Here is a 26920-nt window from a genome sequence, read left to right on the forward strand (position 1 = left end):
TTGTTGTATTTTTATGTTGCCATAGAAGAAATGGATATTTCCTTCTTGTTCTTTCCACATTGTTTACATGTCGGAATGAGTTTGAAATTGCCATGGTTAAAAGAAACACTGTGAGATTCAGATAGATGTGTCTACAGTCCAGTTAAAACTGCTGGGAGTTGAGCCAGATTGGACCCTGCCTTCTTGCAGACAGCAGCTCTAGTGGGTAGTCTTATGAATTCCATGGTTATGTTTAAACAGCCAAATATATGTGTTAAAAGAAAGAACCACATAGACCTGAACACTCAAAACAAAACATTGATATTTTATTTTATATATTCTGCTATATGTTGCTATATGTCATTAGCTTTTAATCACTTACAAAGTCCCAGAAGTCATTTTCAAAGCAAAATCAAAGTATATTGCCAATTCTGTGGCTGCGGTCAGATAAGCTGTTTGATCTAATATCATTGCTGATTTAAAAATCACAATCAAACTGTATTCAGTCCAAGCACATTCAATCAGTATCCCATTTCCCAATAATCACCTCCCTCCCCCCTCATATAAGTCACATGCTGTGACTTATAAGTCACAGGCCCCCACTCTCTCCTCTTCTTGACTGCAAGTTTTCCAACACTGGGAGAAGTCTGGGGTTTATGGCTATAATTGGTTTCACTCTGCACTTTTGGATATCTAAACTCCTGTTGCAAAGTCAAGCCATTTGGGAAGTCTGAACCTTTGTTTTTGCCCCCTGCCCCTTTTTGTTAGTAACGATCAGTTAGCAGTTAGCAATTATCTTCACACAAGGGTTTTGAATCACTGCTTGTGAACTTCTTCACCACAATATTTTGTTGAGATCAGGAGCCTCAGGGGGATTGTTTTTGAGTGACAAATTCAATAAAAATTATTCTTTCTGCCATTTCTTGGGGTGGGACAACACTGGAAATAGTCCCTATTTAGGCTCCTATATCAGTGGCCAGGATTCCACCTGTGGAACTTTACTCCAAGCCAGTTCATAATATTGCTCTGGAAGGTAGGCTCTATGGGGAGAGAAAAAAGGTGTAGGATGCATTCAGGCAGTGCCACAGAAATAAAGTCATAGGAAATTAGTGCGAAAGGGAGTAAGATCAGGCAGGAAAGGGAGTGATTTCTGGAAAAGAAATGCAATTGTATAGGAATCAATGCTCACAGTACTTGGCAGAGAGATTGTGGAGCTGTCAAAAAGAAATCAGTGCTTCAAATACACCCTTGTGAGCATTTGTGCAAAAAAACAAAAAAAAAGGGTTGCTGCCTGACCAACCACTTTGTGGCTATTTTGCCGCAGTAATCTGAATGGTCAGCCATGGGGTGAGTGGGTACAGCAGTGGGTTATGGGTGGATGTTTAGACAAAATTTTCCAGCACAAAAAAATTAAGGATAAAATTAGAAACATGCCCAAAATGTGTTAAGCCTGTTGTTTGACCGCAGCCTATGACATGCAAACAATAAGAAATAATTTGTTTTAATTTTGAAGTGGCAATAAGTCTTCACCCATCTCTTGCAGATTCTACAAGCAAATCTGACCTTAATCCAATTCCTGCTCACTCACATGTTAGAGAGTTTACCACAGGAGATCTGAAATGACACAAGAAAATGTGTTAATTAGAACTGCAGGATTTCTACATGCAGGGAAACCGCAATGAATAGGAGTCTGATGTTAATTGGTATTACCAGTTAAGTGACTAGACCCAAACAGGACCTTTGAGCAAACCAGAAAAGAGATTTAGCATTGCAAAGGTTCTATGAGAGGATGTTCAGGGACTGTTAATACTAAAATAGAGTTGTAGTAGTAAATTATACTTTTCTATAAAGTTCACAGATTCATAATTTACTAGGATAAATTTGGTTTGAAGGGTTTTCTCTGCTTCAGCTACTAAACTATTTCTGGAGCATCTATGTGACACTGTGGTCTAACTGTGCTCCATGCTCAGTACACTCTTTCCAAAACCTGCTTTGCTCCAATCATTTTGGGAAGAGAGATGTCTGAGCGCATCATCATGTTGTTTAATTGGGAAGGTGTGCATTTTCAAAGTATCTGTCCACATTGGCGCCATTTTCCTTCTGTCAGCCCTTTGTGGCTGCCATTTTCCAAGCCATACTGCAGGAGGGCTTTTCGACATAATTGCTACAGTACTATAAAGTTATAGCACTGTACCATTTACTGATGTTTTTAATAGCCCTCAAAGAGCTATCAAACAGCGCATTGGAGAAAACATATGGGGAAGATTATGGCTGTCGGAGGAAAGTGTGTAGAAAACTTCATTGTGGATTTGCATTTATAGTCACAATGAATGCAAAATGGAGAATTCTTGGCATGTGAGTGCAGTCTTCCTCAGCATTATACAGAAACCAAAGTCCAGATGGCTTTAGCAACATTGCTTCTGTCCCATCTATCTTTGCTGGAGTCACTGTTAAAATATTGCAAACTCCGCCAATCTCTTCAATTTCTTTAGAAGGAAGAGAGCATTGTCAAGGTCGCCAGCTGGAAATGCAAATACCGATAAGGCATGACGTTCAGAAGAGAGATGTGGACTTTTCAGAAATTCTTAATGCAATTCAAGAAAGTAAGTTACTATGTGGGTCTCAGATTTTTAACACTAGAAATCCTGGTAGAGATGATGCAACACCTGCTAACATTTAAAAGAAAAACCACAACCACATATTCAAAATGGATTCAAATAAATCAGCGCAATTAATATTCTTATATCAGTGAATATATCCAGTATTCTAATCAATGCAATAAGGGGGGGGGGGGGAAAGCTGTGAAAGATCTTATGGATAAATTGTCAGTGTGAAATCTGCATGCAGATCAAGTGGAATAATTTATAACCCCATCAGTCCTGAGGCATTAATTGACTCCTTTTACTGTGAAAACTGATTGAGATAATGAAAATGGTTCTGCTAGGCTGTTTTCATTCTAGTCTTTTTGTTTGGGTGCAAAAAAATAGTGAAGTGGGAGATCAGCAGCAGTGGTGGGCAGAGCAGGCATGCCATGGTGGAGGATTCTGCAGAGGTAATGATGAGGGAATACCTCACTGAGTCCCCTGAACCCCCTTCTGCCAATCCCCTCGAATACTGGTCATGCGAGGCTGTCTTCTGGGCCAACCTCCCTTGTGCAGCCTCTCCTGCCCTCCCACCAGCATCCAGAGTGAGGGGTATTCTTCCACCTGGGAGATCTTCTCAACTCCCACTTGGATCCAGCCAAGATGGACAAGTTGTCCTTCCTGAAGGTCAGCTTCACTCTGCTGGGCCACCACACTCCCTGTCTGATCTGCCTTTCTGTCCTTCATAATAATTTGTCTTTGTAAACTTGGGGGTGGCCCTGCCAGTTTCACATGTGTTTATATTTATCTGCAGAGAAGAATTCACCCCGATGGATGGGTGAATCTGGACCCAGGTGTAGGGTAGATTAATACATCCCTATTGGTGGGTATGCTCTGCACCTGCATGTATAAGCTTTAGCTAGTGGGTTCCTCAGCTGACTACACACATTTATTACACCAAAAAAGACATGAGGACCCAGGCAGTATAACAAGGTTTATTGTAAGTGCGCAAGAAGAAACAATTGGGTTGTAAAAACTTTTAGACAACAGTGAATATGGAAAACAGTAAAGGTTTGTACAAAGAAATAAAAGTCCTGACATGTCTAACTAGATGTTCCCTTCTTTTAATACCAAGAGACTTAGCACCAGGGCTTTTTTTGAGCCGGAATGCACAGGAACACAGTTCCTGTTCTTGCTGGGCTTTTTCTACAAAAAAAAAGCCCTGCTTAGCACCCTGGAGTGAGGGCACCCTCCTGCTGCAGCCTTTTCAGAAACAACAATCCTGATTGCACCCTTTCCAGAGACAACACACCCTGTCTGTGGCTTGGCTTTTTTATGCTTTCCTCCCAGGTCCCACCCCTCTGGGCAAGTTTTCCCTCCAAAGGGATCCTGGGAAATGTAGGCCCTATAGCTACTCCAATACAGTGGCGTAGGGAGGGGGGCGGGTCGCCCCAGGTCTGGGGGGTCTGGGGGGCCCCTTGGCAATGCCAAGAGGGGCCCCTCAGAAGCCGGCTGCACTCGCCGCCTTCCCCGCCCGCGCGCGGGGCCCGGCAGCGGTGGCGGAGGCCGGAGAAGCGGCGGAGAGGCCGGAGAAGCGGCGGAGAGGCCGGCGCTAGTCGCTGGAGGGCCTCCAGCGACCAGTGCCTGCCTCTCCGACGCTTCCCCGGCTCCGCGACTGCCGCAGGGCCCCGCGCGCGGGCCTTTAGTGCAGGCGGAGGCCGGGGAGGGCGTCGGAGAAGCCGGCGCTGGTCGCTGGAGGCCCTCCAGCGACCAACGCCGGACTCGCCGCCGCCGGACTCTCTGCCGCCCTGGAAGCAGGTAAGGAGAAGCGCCCTGCGGAACCCCCCGCTGGAAAACGGGCGAAGTTGCGTCCTCGCAGTTATAGTTTCTCGCTCCTCTTCTGCCTTTCTCCCCATCCCTCCCCTCGCAGTGCGAGACCATTGAGGACTGTTGTTGCAAAGGAGCGTGTGTGTGTGTGTGAGAGAGAGAGAGGTAATAGAGGGCACCGTGCAGAGGAAAGGGCGAGGATCTGGCCAAACTGGACACATTGCAAGGTGGGGTTGGGGTGGGGTGGGGGAGAGGAGAGGAGAGGAGAACCAAAGGAGACCTGTGGCACAGACAGCTTTCCTGCAACATAAAGCTGTGACCGCATCTCTTATTCCAGGGGCCCCCTGAAAGTGATTGATAGCTGTCAGTCAAGCAGCTGCCCAACAGGGTTTGTTTTTTTTTTTTGTTTCAGTCGCTGAAGGGCGCTGCCAAAGTTCTAACTTTTTGTGCTGAGGCTCCAGCCTGGGCGAGCTGCCTTGCATGGGAAGCAGGCCGACTTCTGAAGTGTGGGGTTTGTTTGCCTATCACCTTGCCATTCCGCCCTTCCTCGGGCGGCTGCAGTGTGGCGGGGGCCCCAGAAGGATTTCCTGTTGCTGAGGAGGAGCCCTGAGGCTTTTCGGAAGAAGGGCATTTTGTTTTTGTGCTTCTCTGGGCTTTCTTCAGGGGCATTTCACTTTTTAAAAAAATCACAACCGTCTTCTCCGTGGCGATCTCCTCTGGGAAATCCCTGTCCAAAGTACGGGGAGAAGCTAGAGGATAATTTGGGCTTAGTCCTGTTGCTGCCGCCTTTGGATTTAGATTTGTGTTTTTAAAATCTGACAAGGGAAAAAATATATATATATTTTAAAAAGATTGCTGAAAGAACAAGGTAGAAATGCCAATTAGGTTACTGGGTATGCTTGGTGTTTACTGAGCTCAAGCTTTTTGGAATGCTCACTTGTCCACGTCTGTTGACATCATCTGGCGTGGCAAAAGTTTCACAAGCAAAGCAGAGCTGTGCCCTGCCTGTTACTGTCTTGCTAACTTGCCTAAGATTCAACTTGTTCCCAAGCTGAGCTTTGTGGTTGGTCTTTGTGGCTTATGGATAGCGTAAGAGGCATACATACCTCTCCAAACAGAAGCTGAATTCTTAGATTCGACATAAGCCCAGAGGTACTCAAGTTTGAGGGTGATGTAGAAACAGAATTGGCCTTAACAAGCTCCTGGGTGTCTCCTTACCCACATTGATGCCAAGAAACATTACACTGAGGAGGAGCTGTGGCTTAGTGGTAGAGCACAGGCTTGGCATGCACAAGGTATCAGGTTCAGTCCCCAGAATCTCTTGTGGCAAAGATCATGGATGGCGAGGGTCAGAGCTTGATCGGAGATCTTGCAGAGCTCCTGTCAATCAGATACTGGGCATGACTGGGCACAATGGGCCAGTGGCCTGACCCTCAATAAGGCAGTGTTTGTTGTCTGTTTACTGGGCTACATGGGGGGGTGGTACCCAAATTTGCTTGACTGCACTTGTGCAGTTGTGTTTGGTCCCCTGTGTGTCTCAGTTTGCTGGCATCTCTTCGACCCCTTAAGAGAGCCTTGCACCAGCTGAGTATACTTCAGTCTTAATGTTGCTGCCTCCTTTTTTATTTTCTGTCCCCTTCTTTGATTTTTTTTTTTTTTAAACAGTGGTGCTCTGAAACCAGAACTGTGGACCTCTGGGAGCTGAACTATAGAGTGCCAGAAGGTCTACGCTGTTCTTTTGAGGGGTTATAGAGTGTTTCGAGCCCGTCCCTGTGGCATCGGTCCCATCGTTGTGGGACCCAGGGGGGCGGCGCAGCGGCCCGCTGAAGCAGCCTGTCAGTCACTTCCAGGTTCCTGTCCTGCATCTTGACCTGTGTTATTAGTGACAGGCTGCTTCGGTGGATCGCTGCACCGCCCCCCTGGGTCCCACAACGATGGGACTGATGCCACAGGGACGGGCTCGAAACACTCTATAACCCCTCAAAAGAACAGCATTCTAGCTCGCTTCCCCCGAGCCCTGCCGCCATAAGCCTCAAGGGGGGCTCATTTTGCGGCATCTCCCGGCGGGAGGGTGGCACCCACACGGGACACGTATCAAATGAAAGAGGGGGCGCAGGGCTATCAGAAACAGCCGGCGGAGGGAGTCGGGAGCCCACCCCACTGGGGGATCCACACCCCGAAAGTGATGAAGGTGGTGCAGATAGAGCCAACAGAGCAAACAGGACAAAATAAATAGGCTGCATTATGCAGCACAGTTGAGAAAGTGCCTTATCCCATATACTGATGAAATATATACAGGATTTGAGAACAAAATTGTTTCCGGCGGTGATATTTGGGGGATTTTTGGGGACGTCACAGGAAGTGCTGTGAAGTCACTTCCTGTTTCCGGCAGTGGCATTTGGGGGAAATGATGTCATTTGGGGGAAGTGATGCCACAAGAAGTGATGTCACTTCCTGCTTCCGGCAGGTGGCGCGGGGGGAAATGATGTCACAGGAAGTGATGTCACTTCCCGTTTCCAGCAGGTGGCGCGGGGGAAAATGATGTCACAGGAAGTGATGTCACTTCCTGTTTCCGGCGGTGGCATGCCGTCACCGGAAGTGACGTCACTTCCTGTTTCCGGCGGCATGCACACATGTAGGGGGGCCCACATAAATCTTGGGCCCCGGGCCCCGAAAGCCCTAGCTACGCCCCTGCTCCAATATAGGCTTCACTGTAGGCCTCAACGGGCCTACGATCATTACACTATGTAATAAATTTGTAGCTATATAAGAAATGTGATTTTTAAAATGAAGCCAATAATGGCTCTATGGAATAGCTTGTTGACACAAAAACAGCAGCAGAGGAGGGTTACAGCTCCTTATCTCTGTGTGTTTTTGTTGCAAACAAAACTGTGAGAGCTCCCACAGTTCTGCAGGGCCTGCAAAATGGCACTCTTCCGCCATGCATTTTCATGATGGAAACACCTTCTGCAATGGGACTGGCCCATAAAGACACTGCCAACGGTCTACCTCATCACGCTATGGTGATCCTGGGATTTCCTAGAACCGCTAACCATGATTAGAATTTGACTGCCGTCTGAAACCATGATATTAGCACACGTATATGTTTAATAATTATTTTTATGTTTTTATTGTTGTTTTATCCTATTTGATCACACTAATGTGATTGTGTGACCCTTAACTTGTGAGTCACCCTGTGCCTGCCTTTGGCGGGGAGGGTAGGATAGATATTAAATAAATAAATAAGTAAATAAAATAAACAGAAAATGGCTGGGGTGTTTGGAAGGCACAAAGCTCCCATTACACATGTGATATCAAGTTAGGTTTGCCAAGTCCAATTCAAGAAATATCTGGGGACTTTGGGGGTGGAGCCAGGGGACATTTGGGTGGCATCAGGAGCAAGGTTATTGTGACAAGAATAATTGAACTCCAAAGGGAATTCTGGCCATCACATTTAAAGGGATCACACACCTTTTAAATGCCTTCCCTCCATTGGAAATAATGAAGGATAGGGGCACCTTCTTTTGGAGCTCCTAGAATTGGACCCCCTGGTCCAATCCATTAGAAACCTGGAGGGTATTTTGGGGAGAGGCACTGGATGCTATGCTGAAAATTTGGTGCCTCTACCTCACAAAACAGCTTCCTCGAACCCCAGATACCCGTTGATCAATTCTCCATTATACCCTATGGGAATTGGTCTCCATAGGGAATAATGGAGTGCCTCTTCCCACCCTACTTTCTGATGATCCTGAAGCAGGCAGAGGACCTCCAAACTGGGGGATCCCCTGCCCCCACCTGGGGATTGGCAACCCTATACAAAGTTTTTACTAGGGCTGCCAATTCCCAGTAGGGGGCAGGGGATCCCCCAGTTTGGAGGACCTCCACCTGCTTCAGGGTTATCGGAAAGTGGGGGGGGGGGGCAGAATGTCTGCTGGGCACTCAATTATACCCTATGGAGACCAGTTCCCATAGAGTATAATGGAGAATCAATCCATGGATATCTGGGACTCTGGTGGGACTGTCTTTTGAGGTAGAGGCACCAGATTATCAGCATAGCATCTGGTGCCTCTCCTCAAAACAACCCCCAAGTTGCAAAAGGATTGGACTGGGGATCTAATTCTTTGAGCCCCAAAATAAGGTACCCCTATCCTTCATTATTTCCAAATGGAGGGAAGATATTTAAAAGGTGTGTGGTCTCTTTAAACGTGTTGGCCAGAGCTCCCTTTGGAGTTCAATCATGCTTGTCACACCCTTGCTCCTGGGTGCACCCCCAAAGTATCCTGGGTCCACCCCCGAAGTCCCCGGGTATTCCCTGAGTCGGACCTGGCAACCCTAGTTCTTACATCTCTGCCAAGGCCCACACCTGTGGGAGTACAGCCATCCCTTGTGGCCTGGTTGTAGTGCAGGACCTGGCCCAGCCCTTAGATCAGGGGATTACTTGCCCCAGGCTGGCTGTGTGGGCACAGAGCATGTTGGCAATATCCCAGAAGGGCTTCAGGACATGCACCATTTTAGAGAGGGTCAGCTAGTTCTTGAAGCTGATGCTGAGATGATGTCATGTACCATGCTTTTCTGCTCCACCAAAGATGCTATCATGGCATATGTGGATTTTCATCAGGTGGGTAGGTCCTGGATGAGCTGGTGTTCAGGCTAATCCCCCTCCCCCTTTTGCAGCAAACATGCAGACTTGATGCAAAGTGTTAGAAGTAGGCAGCCAGTTGCCGGCAGATCTCAAGCAAGGACCACAACTCTAGTGTGTCAGAGTCCCAGGTGGGCCTCACAGTGCTCCCCAGCCCCAGACCATCCTTCAGCACAGGGTGAAGTATGTGCATCAGGCAGACAATGCTCTTGGAGTGTGCATTCTTCACCGCTACCAGCATATTGGTGCCAGTGTCTGTGACCATGTAACCGTGGATGATGTTGCTGCTGCCCACCCACTCCTTCAGGCTACTCTGTACTGTGGCAGCAATGTTTCCCACCATGTGGTTACTTTCATCCCCTGTACATGGAGCAGAATCACTTTGTAGCAAGATGGCAGGCCTGGGCCCAACAATGTGGACAGTGAGGTCCTCCAGGTGCCACCAGTGCATGGTGAGAGAAAGGTAGCTGTGTTTCTGGCAGCTCCAGATGTCCATAGTGAAGTGAATGGTTCAGCCTTGTATTCTGGAGAGCTCACCCTTGACTGGAGCCACTGCAAAGTGGTGCATGGCGGGTAAGAGGGCTCATAGCCCTCTGGGAGGGGACAGTGTACCAGGGAGCCAGGTGGTGTAGCAGCTGGCAAAAGGCTATGTCCTCCACGGGGAAGAATGGTTGGCTGTCTACTGCAATTATCTCACCAATGAAGCAAGTGAGTGCTTTTGAGCCCTCCCTTTAGCCCTTTTTGGGTGACACTTTCAGTGTCCCTGGGAGCATGACCTCTTGAAGGGTGGACTGTCTTGGGGTCCCAAACACAGCACTCAGAACATGGGGAGCCTTTCTTGTACAGATCTCCCCTTCCACTTGTCCCTGCTGAGAGGGAGTGGGCCTCTTCCACTGCCTGCTGCTCCTATGTTTGGTGGCAACAAAGTGGGGTGCACCCTTTCCAGATGCCTGAGAACAGAGGAAGATGGGTGCTGGGTGTTTGTGCCCCTGTGGACATGAGTGTGGCATGCCTGAATTTGGACTACAGGAGAGGGGACATCTCTTACTGCCCATGGACAGAGCAGAAGGGGCAGGAAATAGGGATAGTTTTTTGGCAGTTCTAATGTTGCTGCTATTAATGGGTGAGGGCTTGTCACAGTCATACACAATTATTGTGTGAGCATTAAGCTAGTTATGTTTTAATTAACTACTTTTCTCTTGTTTAACATGGGCTATTCAGCAGAAGTAAGTTCATAAAGGAGAAATGAAAGATATGAAAGTAGTATAAACAAAAAAGCTGTACAAAAAAACTGTTGAGAGCACTGCAAACATTCCAGAAAAGAAACAGTTAACAATTTTCAAAGCTAATAAAATCTACTCCATGAAAAGGAAACTTGCGTATAAACATTTAAGAAAAATGCAGTGGCAGTCACTAAAATCCTGTGAGGGAAAGAGGGGTTCACAGCAGCTAGCAATTTACAAACTTAGTAGAACATACTTAGTGAAAGCAAGAATTGTACAAAAAAAAAAACCTTGAAGAAAACCAGAATGCATTAAAAAGCATAAAAGGATGTTCGTATACCACTCTCCCTCAAAAAAAGGCATTGATTAGGAGAATGACACTATTTGGCCTGTTTGCAGGGCGGTCGAGATACAAATAGAAGTAAATAAATATTTAATTTATAGCAAAGCCATTTTTCTGTATTTGTAGCCTGCCCGAAGCTGCTGATACAGATCTATGCTGACACTACTGGGACACTTAATTTAGGGTGGGTGAAGTGGGATTAGCGTTGCCATCCACAGCTGGCAACATGCTAGGAGGAACTGGGGAACAGGGACAGGCATATTGGTATTGTGCCAGAAGTGACATCACTATTTTGGGGGGACCCTCTATGATTCATCCTGAACTCCATAGTTTTGGGTGAATCCTAGAGGGTTGCCCTGGTGTAATGACATCACTTCCATTTTTTTCACTGAAAGTGACATTGCAAGTTAGTGCCATGCTATTATATTTCCCCTCCTCCATTTCCCCCCTGCTGGCCTGTGAACCACCAGAGGGGCAGGGTTAGTCTCGTCCACCCTAGACAGGATCTAACAAGAGCAGAAGAAGGAACCAAACAGATAAATGGCACTTTTTCTATACTTTTTCAAATTCAGTTTTTCCGTCCCTGTTCTGGAACTGTTTTATTTTGCTGCAGTGTCAGCCACAAGTTGCTGAACAATAAAATCTACTGCTACTGGTGATTGTTGTTTTTTCTTAAATTTTTAAATTTCAGTAAGAATCTGGTTTCTTTCCTGTTCTGTTGACCTTGCAGTGCTGGCCTCCTCTGAATGCAAACCAAGAAACAATATAAAATAGCCATTTAAAAGAAATTCTATTAAATATGTGTCCTTGTGAACTCCAGTTCATTTAATTCTGAATCTCTTTGTTATAAAGAACATATTTAACAATACTTTTCATTAAACTTAATTATGTCATATTTCTATTTAAACACAGTTTACATAATCCAGCTTTAAAATGCAGTTGTACGGAATGCGGTTGCCACAAAACATATTGATTGAGAAGTGACCCCAGAGGTCACTGGGCGTGTGGGGAGAGTTGTGAATTTCCTGCATTGTCCAGGGGATTGGACTAGATGACCCTTGAGGGGTCCCTTCCAACTCTATGATTCTGTAAATGGATACTGTGATTCCCATGTGATACTACAGTAGAGAAAAATGCTATCTGTGGTATTTGTGTACTGCCTAGCTCTCATCTTTTTTTCTCCATTTGATCATGGGCCTTGGTGGATGGAGAAAAGTAATCTGTAGCAATATCTTACTTTCACTTCCGTTATTAAAAAAAAGGTAAAGGTAGTCCCCTTTGCAAGCACCAAGTTGGGGTGACGTCACATAATGTTTTCTTGGAAGACTTTTTACGGGGTGGTTTGCCATTGCCTCCCCCAGCCATCTACACTTTACTCCCAGCAAGTTGGGTACTCATTTTACCAACCTTAAAAGGATGGAAGGCTGAGTCAGCCTTGAGCTGACTACCTGAACTCAGCTTCTGCTGGGATCGAACTCAGTTGTAAGCAGAGCTTGGACTGCAGTACTGCAGCTTACCACTCTACCCCACGGGGCTTACAGAAGGGAATTTTCATCAGGATGCTTCTTCCAGCAGTGTCATGGATGATGGGTTACGGAGGATAGCAGAGTGGCACTTCTGGGTTAGGAACTTCCTGGAGATTTGGGAGTGGAGTTTGGGAAGGTGAGTGACATCAGCAGGTAGAATGCCATATAGTAAACTTTCCAGAACAGCCATTTTTCTTCAGAGGAGCTGACTTTCATAATCTGGAGATCAGTATTAATTCCAGGAGATCGCCAGGCCCCACCTGGAGGTTCACAGCCCTAGAGGAGGTGGGGGGGAGACATGACACTATCCAGTACACTCTTCAGAGATCCTACCACTGGGTATCTTGTTCATATATCTCTCCAGGGCTGGCCCTAGACTGTATGGCACCCTAGGAAAAGCTAACTTCTGGTGCCCCCCCCCCACTGATAACATCACCAAGTCACATGGGGGGAACCCAATTCGGTGCCCCCAGAAGGCCAACGCCCTATATAATTGCCAGCTTCCCTAGTGGTAGGGTTGGCCCTGTATCTCACTGCTAAAGTGTGACTGAGAGCGATATTAGGAAAAGTGTTTCTGTATAAAAGACTAGCAATATGCCCAGCAGGATGACAGAGGCCAGGGCAGCCTATTCCCTGCTCTGGGTAACACTTAAGTCACAAAATTGTTACCTATTCAATACACAACAATCTCTTCAGGACATTCCTTTCAGTTTGCCTCCCTAGACACTTCCCTGCTTACCTGAAGAAGCCACTAGACTGTTGTAGATGCATGTGTGCCTCACTTGATATCCAGCATCAGGTGGTCTCTTTTGGATGGTTTCCCCATAGTTTCTTCTCCATACTGAATTAGTTACAATACAAACTTTATGATGTTTAAATATTTTTATTTATCTTTTTGAGTCTATATCCAGTCAATAGAATTCGGTGTATTTGGTGTTTGTATTCAGTGCAGTGGAATGGATGAAGTAGTTACAGTGGGTGGCACAGCTATCTACAAAAGGAGGCTTTTAATTATCAAAACATTACATAGAAAGAAGAAGCAAATACTTCCAGTGATGTATTCTTTAAATAAAATGTATTTCTTATAACCCAAATACTTCCAAAAATGTTTTAGTGTTACTGCCATGTAAAGAATTTAAACAGAAATGTTGTTTCCATATAGGTTAAAAACTGTTCCACATTCCCTCAGTCAGTGCATCAAAATCCACAAGAACTAAAAGCTTTTTTCATGCCATATAGCTATGGTTTTGTTAAAGACACATACCACGGTGCAAAATCATATGAATCTTGTACTACAATCTTTCTTCTACTGCAGACCAATTTTAACAGACAGTCTCTGGGCCAAACTAGTAATAATGAGAGCTCCATGAATGCATTTTCACAGTGTTTTTTAAATGGAAGTAACAGCCATGTGGGACAGTGATTTGGACTGGGATTGCTGCATGGGAGAAAAGGAGGTAAATTAACACTTCCCTTTAAACTACTACCTCCATTGCAAAGAAAGGATACCATTTTCTTTCCAGGGCTAATAACAGGTAAGGACCAACTCTGAGCAATGAAACAGTGCAAGGGATGGTTTCATCATGTCCCTTCCCCCTCCAACTGTAGCACTAATCTGAATTATCCAGTGCAGCTGCCATTTCCATTTTAAAAATGCTGGAAAGTTCTGCTCATGGACAGGGGCAGACTGGCCATTATGTCAACCAGGCCAATAGCCTCCCACACACCTAGGATGAACTTCTCCCAGTGGCAGAAGGGCTACCCCGGATTTCACAAAGCAAGGGGGAAATGGTGCCTGCCTGGCCCTCATACAGCACTCACAAGGCAAGGGGGATGCAACACTAATATGGCCCTCACACAGTAATGGCGAGGCAGCATTTACACGGAGAAGGGGAGGCAAGTACTCACCTTGCCCTTGTCCTGTCTTCATGCAGCCCTGGAAGTGTTGCCCAACTTCTTGTATGTTTTACCTGGTCCTAGCAGAGCAAAGGGTAGATGGCTCTCACAAGACTCACCTGGCAAGGGGGAAGCAGCGCCTCTTGCCCCATCCTTTCTTTTGGTGGGCAGACCCAGGCAGGCTGGTGACTGGACAGAGAGATTGCCTCTTCCTCCCTACCTCCTTTGGGGTGTGTGGCAGGGCAGGCTGTGGGGCCGAGCCCTTTTCCAGGCCATTTTCCCTCCCAGTACACTGCTGCTCATGGATCTCAGTGTCCTACTTTGGCTGTCTGAAGACGTGTGAAGGAATCAGGCTTGTTTCATTAAGTTCCTAACAGTATGGAAGGGTTTGCCTTGTAAGAATAGTTGTTAGTAATAACAGCCTTTCACTGATTTCCATATGCTGTTTTCTAGATTGGTGTGCCAGGGTGGATGTTGGGCATGGTTAACTGAGTTCTAAATGTTGCATCCCTGATACTGGGTTTTTTTTAAGGTAGTAGAAACCTATAGCTCCTAACAGAGGGAAAAGACTCTAGTCAATGGAATTCTTCTGAGGGTTGTGGGGGTTGAGAGTAGGGATGTGCAAAAAAAAAAAAAAATCGGATTGACACGGATTCGGAAGTATACGGGGGGGGGGGATTCGGAATCCCCGTATACTCCTGAATACCGCATTCGGAATAGCCGCATATACGGTAGATGCACGGCTATTACCAAATATACGGCCCTATTATACCCTATGGGCCATTGAAATCAATGGCAAATAGGGTATATTTGAAGCCGCATGGGGGGGAGGGGGTTTGAGATAGAGCCCCCAAATTTGCAGGGGACTCTCCCCTCCAACCCCCCCCCCCAAGTCCCAAAAAGATTGGGCCAGGGGATCCCATTCCAGGGGCACCCAAAGAGGGTGCCCCTATTCCATCATTATACCCTATGGGCCATTGAAATCAATGGCAACATAGGGCATAATTAGAGGCTACTGGGGGGCAAGGGGTTTGAGGGAGAGCCCCCAAATTTGCAGGGGACCTGCAGGGGACTCTCCCCTCCAACCCCCCCAAGTCCCAAAAAGATTGGGCCAGGGGGTCCCTGTCTTTGGGTTCCCCAAAAGGCCCATTGCTAACATTGCTAACAATGATGGGGAAAGCCCAATTAGCCACTTCCTCACTGTAATTGTCGTGGGGAAAGTGGCTCTGAGGAGCAGGGGTTTTTGAGGAGAGCCCCCCAAACTGCTGTGCAGCTTCAGGGCACTGTCCCACACAAAACCCACAAGGCCAAAAAAAAATTGGACCAGGGGGTCCAATTCCTGGGGCACCCAAAGCCAAACCTAACCACATCAGAGAATCTCTATAGGACCCAAATGCACTACATCCCTCTATCTACTCTAACCCTGCAGGGCAGGCCTGGAAGCAATATAAAACCCAGTTGCCAACGTCACTGCCACACAAAACACAATCTGCTCAAGAGCAGACCTGGCTGCAGAGCAGACCTGGCTGCAGCAAACCCAGATGCCAGCTCTCCAGCCCTGCCCCAAACAATACGGGGAGAGCTGGCCAACCACAACAAACCTGCTGGTTCTGGGTCTCTCACCCAGGTGCCAGCTTCCCTGCCACAGAACACACAACCTACAGATGCCAGCTCTCCAGCCCTGCCCCAAACAACATGGGGAGAGCTGGCCAACCACAACAAACCTGCTGGTTCTGGGTCTCTCACCCAGGTGCCAGCTTCCCTGCCACAGAACACACAATCTACAGATGCCAGCTCTCCAGCCCTGCCCCAAACAACACGGGGAGAGCTGGCCAACCACAACAAACCTGCTGGTTCTGGGTCTCTCACCCAGGTTCCCTGCTTCCCTGCCACAGAACACACAATCTACAGATGCCATCTCTCCAGCCCTGCCCCAAACAACATGGGGAGAGCTGGCCAACCACAACAAACCTGCTGGTTCTGGGTCTCTCACCCAGGTGCCAGCTTCCCTGCCACAGAACACACAATCTACTCTATAAAAACAAGAAAGTGACCCAGCCCACACACACCCTCACCAACCCCCACACCAACCAGAGGCAATTTTAAAAAACCAAAACAAAACCAGCAGAATCACAAAAGGCCAAGTGTTAAAAAAGTGGCCTTTTAAACAATGGAAATTAGGCCAAACAGCACGCCCCCCCCCAAGAACCCAAAGAAAAGAGTAACAGCAGCAGCACAACACAGCAGCAACAAATCAAACACTGAATACTTTTAGAACAGTAAAAAAATAACTTTTAACAATACAGGAACTTTGCCAACCCCTCCCCCCCAAAAAAACCCTTCACCCTAACCCCAAGAAATCCAAGCCACCCAAATCAGGAGAAGTAAAAGGACACTGCACTTTTAAAAGTCCTCTCACTAAATTAAGATATGGGCAAATTGGCAAAAAAAACCCCACCCCAGGCCCCCTCCCCAAGCAGAAACCCCCAAATAAGCTACACCACCACCACCACCACCCAAATCTGGATAAGTAAAGGGACTCTAAGTCTTTAAAAAAGTCCTTTTACCAACAATAAATAAAAACAAGAACCCCAAGAGTGTCTTACCTTGTCTTCTCTAGTCCAGGGAAGTCTCTGGTAAGGCTGAGTGAGAGAGCTGCAGGCAGCCAGCCAGCCCTTTGCACAATCTCTCACACACAGCAGCAATGGAGGAGTCAGTCCAGCCAGGAAGGAAGACTCCTTAAAAAGCCCTTCAAAGCATGCATTTGCAATGCATTTTGCAAATGCATGCTTTGGATTGGCTGCTGGGGCTCCTCTTCCCCCTTCCCCCCTCTCTGATCCCAGGGAGAGGCGGGAAGAGGCCACTAAAGGCGCGAAAGTAGGCAAGCAGCTCCTTTGAAGCTGCAGAAGCTACTTTGCCGCCTTTTGAATTGACAGCCGTATACTTACGAATAGCTATTCGTAAGTATACGGAGAGCCGTATTCGGCTGCCGTACAATGGCCGCCTATGGGGATCGGCTGCAGCCTATTCCGCATACAGCCGAATCAGTGCTGATTCAGCTGTAAATACGGTTCGGCTGAACCGAATGCACATCCCTAGTTGAGAGTTTGCACACCTTTCATATGTTCTGTACCTGCCATTTTCCCAGGGTATAGATGGTGAATTGGAAGTCTGTGAATGTGGTCTTCTGTGTAAATGACTTTTTGAACTTGTGGATACAACTTGGAGGGGGGGGGCAGCCAGAATGTTCTATGGTTTGTTCTCTATGCTCTGCATAATGCATATGCTGGGGATTTGTGATGATAGGCCTGTATTGTGATGTGTATAGACTGTACAGCACCAACCATGGCAAAGATCCCTCTTGAAAAGTCAAGCTGGCATCAAAACAAACACACTAGGGAACAAGCAGGAATCTTAGCTCTAGCTGGGACAACAACCACATGAATTAATTGTGCAAGACACAATAAGAGAATTGACGCAGAAAATGAACATATTCACTTGGGTGCACCCAACCTGGTTATATAGGTAATAGAAGTCAATGTTTCAGTGAGAGTAAGTTGTTGATTTTCTGTGCATACATTTATAAAGCACTGGGTGTGGAATGTTGGGATTGCTGACTGTACCTACAGTCACGTAACAGAAATTTTGTAAGAAATTGTGCTTGATCCACAATGCAACCAAGCATTACAAGATGGAGAAATTAGCAAAACAAAGCCCATAATTACAAATATAAGCGCCTTCACCACTGCAGTGTGAGTCTACATGGGCAAAATAAAGATATAGATTTTTTTTTTTGTAAATTAGATCTACAGTCCAAATATATTTACCGCTTGATTGCCTAACTGCAAAATGTCATACTGCCAAGAGTTACACAGGATGGACACAATATAAATGGAATGATATTTATTATAACATTAGTAGTTTGTGAGAAACTAGAACCAAAGGTATTAAAAACAGGAATGAAAACTAAATAATTACTGTTATGTGTACTGGATCGAATGTATATTAGAGTAATGTAATGTTTTACAAACAGTAGGGATGGGACTTGTGTCTAAGAGAATTTGCATACATACATGGACACGCTGCTTGATATGGAACACAGGCAATGCGGAAGCAATGATGGTTAACAGGCAATGTGGTTTGGAAGGAGTTTGAGATTCCCACTACACAGAGGTGGCCAATCAGATCTCATTGGTAGATACTGAGGCAGCAGCTGCATTTGAAATTGGTGGATATTATACATCATGGTGCTATATACTAACCAGGCATTAGAATTCAGTGGTATACTGGGGGTTTGTTAAATGTTTTAGTGAGTTTAAGTCTTACACAGAATTTGAAAAGAAAAAAAATCTTTGCAAACTATCCTGGAGCTGTTATGAAGATAAATAATTCCTACTTGGAGCTAAGAAGCTACTTAATTGCTGGTTATTATGACCACAGTTTAGAGAGGACATGTAGATAAATTATCTTCTCCTTCAGTTGAGGCTACTGTGTATATGCATGATCTGTTGCCTTACTCTTCTCAGGGATGTACAAGCTGCTCTATGCTTGTGGAGTCTACCACACCGCAACACCCATGATCTGTTATATATGTGCCATCACTATTGTATAGACCAGAGTTTCCCAAACTTCCCCCCCCCTGTGGTCCGGGTGGACGACACTCAGGGAACAATACTGAGACTGCACTCTGGCTAGGCACTTTCCCCGCCCTCTCTGATGTTTCCGAACATCAGAGAGGGACGAGGGAGGGCTTCTGGCCAGCACACAGTGTCTGTAGCACTCTCTCAGTGCTACAGGTGTTGGCATTGGCATGGGGGCTAGGAGCTGGAGTGCAGCATGCAGCATTGAAGATAAATAGAGAGGGGAGGGGGCTTTCAGGCCGCCCCTGGTGACCTGGTATTGAGGCTTGAGTGGCCCGGTATTGGGTCGTGACCCTGCAAATGAAAAATGCTGATTCAAACAAATGTTCAGTTTTAAAATGATTGTTATATATTTTGATGTGTATGGAATAAACATAGCTGATAAAGGATTACTCATCCTAAGATTTTCTTCAGCTTGGGTAGGTGATGCCAGCAGTATTGCTTACAGCACCCGTGTTTAATTTTTGTTGCTGTTTAGTAGCCAAGGACGTCAATATTTTCTTTGATGAGTTAGAAGGAGTAACTAGCCCTTCCAAAGATGATGATTCTTTGCTTCACCATGGCAACCTAACTAGTACTTCAGATGACACCAGCAGACTGGAGGCAGTGGGAGAGGTAAGAACCTTACATGCATGATTTTCTGTGGGTCTTCGGTAATGGAATTCAAGGGATCTCTCATTTTAGTGATGTGCAGATGCTTAAAATTACTCCTCAGATCCATATGTAAAACTGGCATCTCATAAAATCAAAGTGCCTTCACCCCCACCCCCCGCCCCCATTTATTCTGTAGAAAGAAGCTTTCAGACATTTGTTGCAAGTTGAGGATGACTTATGGATCAATGGTAGAAGACATGTTTTGTAGGCAGGGGCTGCCCAGATGCAGTCCCCAGAATCTCTAGGTAAAGGTTTTCAGTTAGAAGGTGTAAGGAAAGACCTTTTTCTGCCTGAGACTCTACAGAGCAGCTAGCAGTCAGGGTTTGCGTTGGACAATTCCACCAGGAATAAAGCATTCCTCTCTTTCATGTCCAAAATATGTGGTGCGTGGAAAGGAACATGTGATGTATTGTATCAAGATGCAGCAAGAAGCTTCCCAGACCTGAAGGCAAACGTACTCCTTTCACAGCATGCCCTCTTTCTGTGCTGGCTGCATTGCTGGGTGTATATATATATTTTTGAGAACCTGTAATATGTTAGAGGTTATCCTTCTTAACACGTGACAACCATGTGAACTTGTAGCTGCATTTTCACAACCTGAAACAACCTGAAGGGGTATTTGCCCTGTTGAAACTCTGCATTTTCTGTGTTTTCTGAGCATCTTTAAGTCTTGAGGTTTGTTTCAAGCATCAGTGAACTTTCTTTCACCTTGACAAAAACACATAGTAGTTTGACTGCATAATGCCAGCATATTCAGAAAAAGGAAATAGATTGCTGTAACTTGGAAAATGTCAGATAGTGGCTTTAGGAAAATCTTTATTGTCTCCCAGTGTCAATATGTTTCCTTTTGCTGGCAAATCCTTCCACTCTTCCTCTCATTATGCCCATTGAATAAATAATATTCTTTCTAATACAGTCTGTTACAAGCAATAAAAGTTCTATTGATGGAACTTAGCAGTCCTATGACAACAGCATAAGCCAAATTAGAATTGATTTAACATTTATATGAGGGAAAGTATATGTCTGAGCTATGCTATATTGCTATTTAAGAACATTTATTATTAAAAATAATACAAACCTTGAAAAGATAATCAGCACTAAAAATGTTGGCCTTCATAGAAAAAGGCAGATTAAAAATTGAGAAAAATTAGACCTGTGACCAGTACTGCTCTTTCAATTCTAAGCATCTCTTATGTGTTATTATTTGTTTAGAATATTTTATGCTGAGTAGTTAGGTAGGCAAGTAAAGCAGTACCAATGCAATTAATATTTACAGCTAAGGAGAGCCCAGGTTAGGCTTCCCAACCCTCCCGCCCTGGCGGGAGACCCCAGAATCTCCACCCTCTTCCCCCGCTCCCCAAAAAAATGAAAGAGGGGGAGGGGGGAAACGGCGCCGGGGAGCATGGTGAGCCGCTCCATCCTGGAGCGGGCGAGGCTGCCGTGCCGCTGCCACCTCCTCCCCGCCCACCGCAGCTGCTCCTCCGAGATGGGCCCAGGCTGAGCCCATCTTGGAGGAGCAGCCAAGAGGCGGCAGCAGCGCAGGCAAAACCAAAGAAGGGAAGGGCAGAGGCAGGCCAGGAGCATGGCAAGCAGAGAATCTGGGCCCTTCTAGGACCTGGACTTGCGGCTCGCCACGCCCCCAGCCCGCCTCCACACACACACACACCGATTCCACCCCAGAGGCGGAGCGGGCGAGGCCGCCGCGCCGCTGCCACCTCTTCTCCGCTCGCCGTGGCTGCTCCTCCGGAGGAGCAGCCATGGCGAGCGGAGAAGAGGTGGCAGTGGCGCAGCGGCGTCGCCCGCTCCGAGATGGGGCGGCTCACCACGCTCCCTGGCGCCGTTTCCCCCCTCCCCCTAGCTCCACCCCAGTGTCTCCTGGCTCCACCCCCAAAGTCCCCAGATATTCCTGGGGTTGGACTTGGCAACCCTAGCCCAGGTTAGGGTTGCCAATCCCCAGGTGGGGGACAGGGGATCCCCCGGTTTGGAGACCCTCCCCCCACTTCAGGGTCATCAGAAAGCGGGGGGGAGGGGAGGGAAATGTCTGCTGGGAACTCTATTATTCCTTATGGAAATTTATTCCCATAGAAAATAATGGAGAATGATCCACAGTATCTGGGGCTCTGGGGGGGCTGTGTTTTGGGGGAGAGGCACCAAAATTTCAGTATAGCATCTAGTGTCTCTCCCCAAAATATCCCCCAAGTTTCAAAAAGATTGGACCAGGGGGTCCAATTCTATGAGCCCCAAAATAAGGTGCCCCTATCCTTCATTATTTTCTATGGAAGGAAGGAATTGAAAAGGTGTGCCGTCCCTTTAAATGTGATGGCCAGAACTCCCTTCGGAGTTCAATTATGCTTGTCACAGCCTTGAGCTTGGCTCCACCCCTAATGTCTCCTGGCTCCACCCCCAAAGTCCCCAGATATTTCTTAAATTGGACTTGGCAACCCTAGCCCAGGTTCTGGTTTAGAAGGCCATTTAGAAGGCTCAGGGTGCTGAAATGACAGACATTTTTCTGTTGGAGGGAGAGATGGATGGAGGTTACTTGGAACTGCACACCAAACCCAGGCATCTCAGATTCTTGAGTTAACTTTCATGTTTTTTCCCCGCTGCCCCCTCACAAATCACTAACATGCTACATCTCTGAGGCGACCTAACCTGCCTATCTTAATCCTGCCTATCTTAATCCTGCCTAACTTAATCTTGCCTCTCTAGAAACACTTGAACCCTAGCTTTATCAGTGTCTGACCCCCCATCTGGTTAGCTGTACATATGTCTGAGCCCTCCTATCTGAGAATTTTTTAGGGTTTGTGTGTTTGTGGTTTAGAACTTACAATAGTTAAATCAAGATATTCCACACTAAGATTTGATAGGATTTTTCTGATGTTCATTATAAGGTTCACTTTGTCTGAGGAACACAGTTTCATTGTTATTAGCAAGCAGTCATGCCATATACAGTGATTTGTCAGAATCCTAAAGCAGTACAACCACAGGTTTTTAGTAGAGTCTATCCTTTGTTAATAGTAGGGCCAGTTCAGACTTCTTGTTCTTAGATGTGAGAGCCCTCTCAGCCCCACCCATCTCACAGGGTGTCTGTTGTGGGGGGAGAAGATATAGGAGATTGTAAACCTCTCTGAGGGCAGGGTATAAATCTGCAATTCTTCTTCTTCTGCAATGTACCTCAGAATGAGCTAAATCTATATCAATTGCAACTGTACAGATTTTGAGTGACTCTGCTTTTCTGTATCTACAGCTTGCAGCAGCTCAACAGTCATCCTCTTACTAAATCAAAAACACAATGAATTTTACAAATGCATTTGATTAGAAATGCAAGCCGGCACTCCTCTTCTCTGCTGAAAATTGAGACAAGTGGTCTAGTCTTGGTGCAGTCTGATAAATCCAACCAGTATCTCACCTCCACTTTCTATAAATCAAGTGCTCTACAATTAACCTCATAATTTCGACATTTGTATCAAAGCAGGCCTTCACATGATTCTCATCTACTTGTTGCCATTATAGTCAATGGTGAACATTATAATATTCAGTTTTCTCATTTTTTTTAGGAATCAATCATTTCTTTGTGTATGTGCAGAGTTTTGTTTACAATGGTTTGCACATTCTTTAGCATAAATATTCTTAACTTGACTTTTATGTTTCAGAAATAGTTCTGTCTTCTGCATTGCATTATTTTGTGTATTTGAAAAATCCTTCCTTCTCCTTGGTCTAGTTTGCAGTTTGCCTCCTATAGTTTGCTAAAGTGTAATGGTCTCAGCCTTGTAGCGACATGTCTATACAAGCTTTAACTATCTGCATTTTTGTATTGAAATTACTTGGTTTTGAACTATGTTAAAAGAATTATCAGGGTACATATTATAAGAAACATTTTGGCTGTTTTTCCACAGGGAATACAGGAAAAAAATAAGTCTAATGGACTCTATTTTAGAGATGGAAAATGTCGGATTGACTATATTTTGGTATATAGAAAATCCAACCTACAAACTGATAAAAGAGAAGTGTTTGAAAGAAATATCAGAGCAGAAGGGTTGCAAATGGAAAAAGAGGTAAGAGGCTTCCCCCCTCCCCCCGGCAAAAAAAAAATCAAGAATTCTTGCATACGCTGTACAATAGAGAAATTTCCGGGCACTTAATTATGTAATTTGATTGTCTTCAAGATTTACCTAAAGGAAGTCCTGGAAAAGTTTTACTCTAGAGCACCTTTTCATTGCCTTGTAATAATATTGATTGGCTCTAAAATGTTAGCTCTAAATGTTAGTTCTAAATATTTCATTTATCTGTAATGTCACAGGAATTCTTGCTTTCCTACAAATGTAGTTTATGTATTTACACGGTCAGTGCTGTTTGTCTTAACCCCTTTGTTATTTATTAGGAATGAAATACATGTTTGCTGTCCTCATGGAAACTGGTTTCCATTTGGTGACCCCTCACCACACCATAATAACCTCTAGTGTGGCTTGTCACATGGAGCCCTCAAATCACATATAGAATTTCTGTGCCAATATCAGACGACTCCAGGGATATTCATCACTGAAAATGAACTCTCCCTGTGATTTGGAGGGTCCATGTGGCAAGAAGCAGCAAGCAGATGCAGACTGTCAGGGGAAGTAAGGTAACCCATTGGCCAACCTTTTGAATCAGATTAGAAATGAACTGTATTGTCTCTCAGATTCCTTTTTTTAACTTTTCCATTTCTATATATATATTAATGCAGTATGTAGAAACTTGTTTTTTCCAGAGCATTACTGATGTAGATTTTGTATGGGGACAAATTTGAAGGTAGTGTTAATAGGAATTTTAAACATCAGACAAATGAATGTAGTAATCCATACAGAGAACCTGAATTTGCTAATCCTCTTTTGGTAAATAGTAGAGTACATGGAAGATTATGCTGTTTGTGTAAGGGAATACCATTCTTTTCACTCGTAGTTGGATTAAGAGATAAAAGGGTCACACCAAGTATCTCATTCACTGCAATAGGAAATGAGTTTGAAATCTCTTCCACAGACTCTTCAACACAATCCCATTTGTGTTTCTATTTATGCCTTCAAATAGACAAATGAATGTAATCGAAGCATGTTGTTACCATTATCACTTGTGTTATATTGTCCTGGGACATTATTGGATAAAAGACAACTTTCTTATGACCAACTGTGTCCTTTAAAGCAATTAACACAGATAGTCATCATAAACTTTCTAAAATGTATCCCTCTATTTCAGGGGTGTTGAACTCATTTGTTATGAGGGGCGGATCTGACACAAAGGAGACCTTGAGGAGCCTGGCCATATCGGGCCGAGCTAAGCCATGTCGGGTTGGGCCATGTGTATACCTATTTAAGATTAGGTAGCAGAGATATAAAGAACACAAATATATATTTTTAAAAACTTAAAACATGGCTAAAACATTAGCACTCATTGGTCTTAAACGTTCTTTCTTTGTATTTCTCCCATGGGATCCAAGTAGGGTTGCCAATCCCCAGGTGGGGGCAGGGGATCCCCCGGTTTGGAGGCCCTCCCCCCGTTTCAGGGTCGTCAGAAAGCGGGGGGAGGGGAGGGAAATGTCTGCTGGGAACTCTGTTATTTCCTATGGAGATTTATTCCCATAGAAAATCATGGAGAATTGATCTGCGGGTATCTGGGGCTCTGGGGGGGCTGTTTTTTTGGGTAGAGGCACCAAATTTTCAGCATAGTATCTAGTGCCTCTCCCCAAAATACCCCCCAAGTTTCAAAAAGATTGGACCAGGGGGTCCAATTCTATGAGCCCCAAAAGAAGGTGCCCCAATTCTTCATTATTTCCTATGGAAGGAAGGCATTGAAAAGGTGTGCCGTCCCTTTAAATTTGATGGCCAGAACTCCCTTTGGAGTTCAATTATGCTTGTCACAGCCTTGATCTTGGCTCCACCCTAATGTCTCCTGGCTCCACCCCCAAAGTCTCCTGGCTCCACCCCCAAAGTCCCCAGATATTTCTTGAATTGGACTTGGCAACCCTAGATCCAAGGAACTCGGCAAAGGAAGCGCTGGCTCTTTCCTTCCTTCCTCAGGGCCTGGGGTGGGCCGGGGAGGCTCAATCAATAGAAGGAAGAGAGGTTTGGCTCCCGAACTGCATGTTTGACATCCTTGCTCTATTTGCTTAGTGATATATTTCCCTCCTTCCCCAATGTTAAACCAGGCATCAAAGTGTATTCCATTATTTTACTCTAAGAATATTCATGTATTTTGTATATACTCATATATTTCTGGCATGTATCATCAAGACTTGATTGGATAGGAGGGCCAACCTCTCCCAATTGTATCCCACAGAGTGGGGAGGTGATGTGCTGCAATCTATACAGACTCTGTCTCCCAAACATGATACCGTGTCCAGGACACTCTAGTACCTAGTGTTGAGAATGAAGTACATGAATGAAGTTTTGTTAATGTACAACCCACATCACTGCTCAATTGTCTTCCTGCCTGAGCTGACAGAGGTAGTCTCAGGGATGGTGTTGAAGACTCCAGGATGGTTGACCTGGGGATCTTCAACATTCATGACAAAGATCCAAGTGGGCAGCCATGTTGGTCTGAAGCAGTAGAACAAAGTAGAAGTCAAGTTTCACCTTTAAGACCAACAAAGTTTTATTCAGAATGTCAGCTTACATTCTGAATAAAACTTTGTTGGTCTTAAAGGTGAAACTTGACTTCTACTTTAATGACGAAGCTTCCTCATCTGGAGCTCAGGATTCTATGGCCACCATGACTACCATGGGCCTGCTTCAAGTAATAACTAGTCCTACACACTTTTTGGGTCACACTGTTAAACTGATATTTTGCTTTGGGTAGATGGTAATCTGAAGTTGTAGACATTGTAGAAATCTACTACTGCCATCTCCCTCTTTTTCCTTTCTCCTCTCCTCTCCTCTCCTCTCCTCTCCTCTCCTCTCCTCTCCTCTCCCCTTTCCTTTTGTTTCTCATCAGACAGCTATATTGCTCTCCATAGCTGTATGTTTTTTTATGGACTTACGATATTTATTGTAATTTATCATAATTTCTAGTGTATTTTAGAATTTTGTATGGTTTTCAAACTGATGTTACCCACTCTGAGCCAATTCCGGGACAGTGGGTTATAAATTGATGGTGGTGGTGGTGGTGATGATGATGAATGTTCTTTTCAAATGGTTGGGTTTAGATTCAGGGATACCAAGAATCTGCAAGGGTGGGGAATTATTAAAATTATCCGCTCAAGAACCAGTTCAGTTCAAATGATCTTCTGGTGACTTTAAGGGATTTCTTTGTTGAGATTGTTGGTTCTTCTTTTTTGGATTTCCTGGTTAACCTCTGGAATGACAAAATTATCTGGGTGATTGCCACAATTGATTCTAGGTGCAGTTTGGGCACATCCCAGAAGAAAAAATAAAAAAGGTCTCATCTCCTTACAGGAACCACTTATCGTAGAGTTCCTGGTGATTCCTAGAGCAACCTGCAAGTGACAAAGGGTAGCTCTAAGAATTGCCAGAAATTCTATGGTATCTTACCAGGGTCTTAGCAACTTTATTCTCAGTTGTTAGTCCAGGCAGTTCCTTGTTTTACTGAGGGGCTGAGGGCATTCAAGGGAGGCAGGTAGAT

At 45.3% G+C, this 26920-nt stretch overlaps 1 protein-coding gene across 6 annotated transcripts in view; it reads left to right on the forward strand.

Moving 5' to 3' along the window:
- The window catches only part of ANO4 (anoctamin 4), a 288919-nt gene that overhangs the window by 103247 nt on the left and 158752 nt on the right, over nucleotides 1–26920 (forward strand). For 3 of the 6 annotated variants that reach the window (XM_060245247.1, XM_060245245.1, XM_060245248.1), the window contains exons 3-5: nucleotides 2472–2582; nucleotides 19134–19270; nucleotides 23206–23364. In XM_060245247.1, coding sequence (XP_060101230.1) covers nucleotides 2472–2582; nucleotides 19134–19270; nucleotides 23206–23364 — 407 coding nt within the window. Of the gene's footprint in view, nucleotides 1–2471; nucleotides 2583–19133; nucleotides 19271–23205; nucleotides 23365–26920 lie in introns of those variants that run through there. The other 3 variants (XM_060245249.1, XM_060245250.1, XM_060245251.1) reach the window with 3 other exon arrangements.

This window comes from Heteronotia binoei, chromosome 8 (assembly GCF_032191835.1).
Source record: "Heteronotia binoei isolate CCM8104 ecotype False Entrance Well chromosome 8, APGP_CSIRO_Hbin_v1, whole genome shotgun sequence".
Taxonomy (NCBI): domain Eukaryota; kingdom Metazoa; phylum Chordata; class Lepidosauria; order Squamata; family Gekkonidae; genus Heteronotia; species Heteronotia binoei.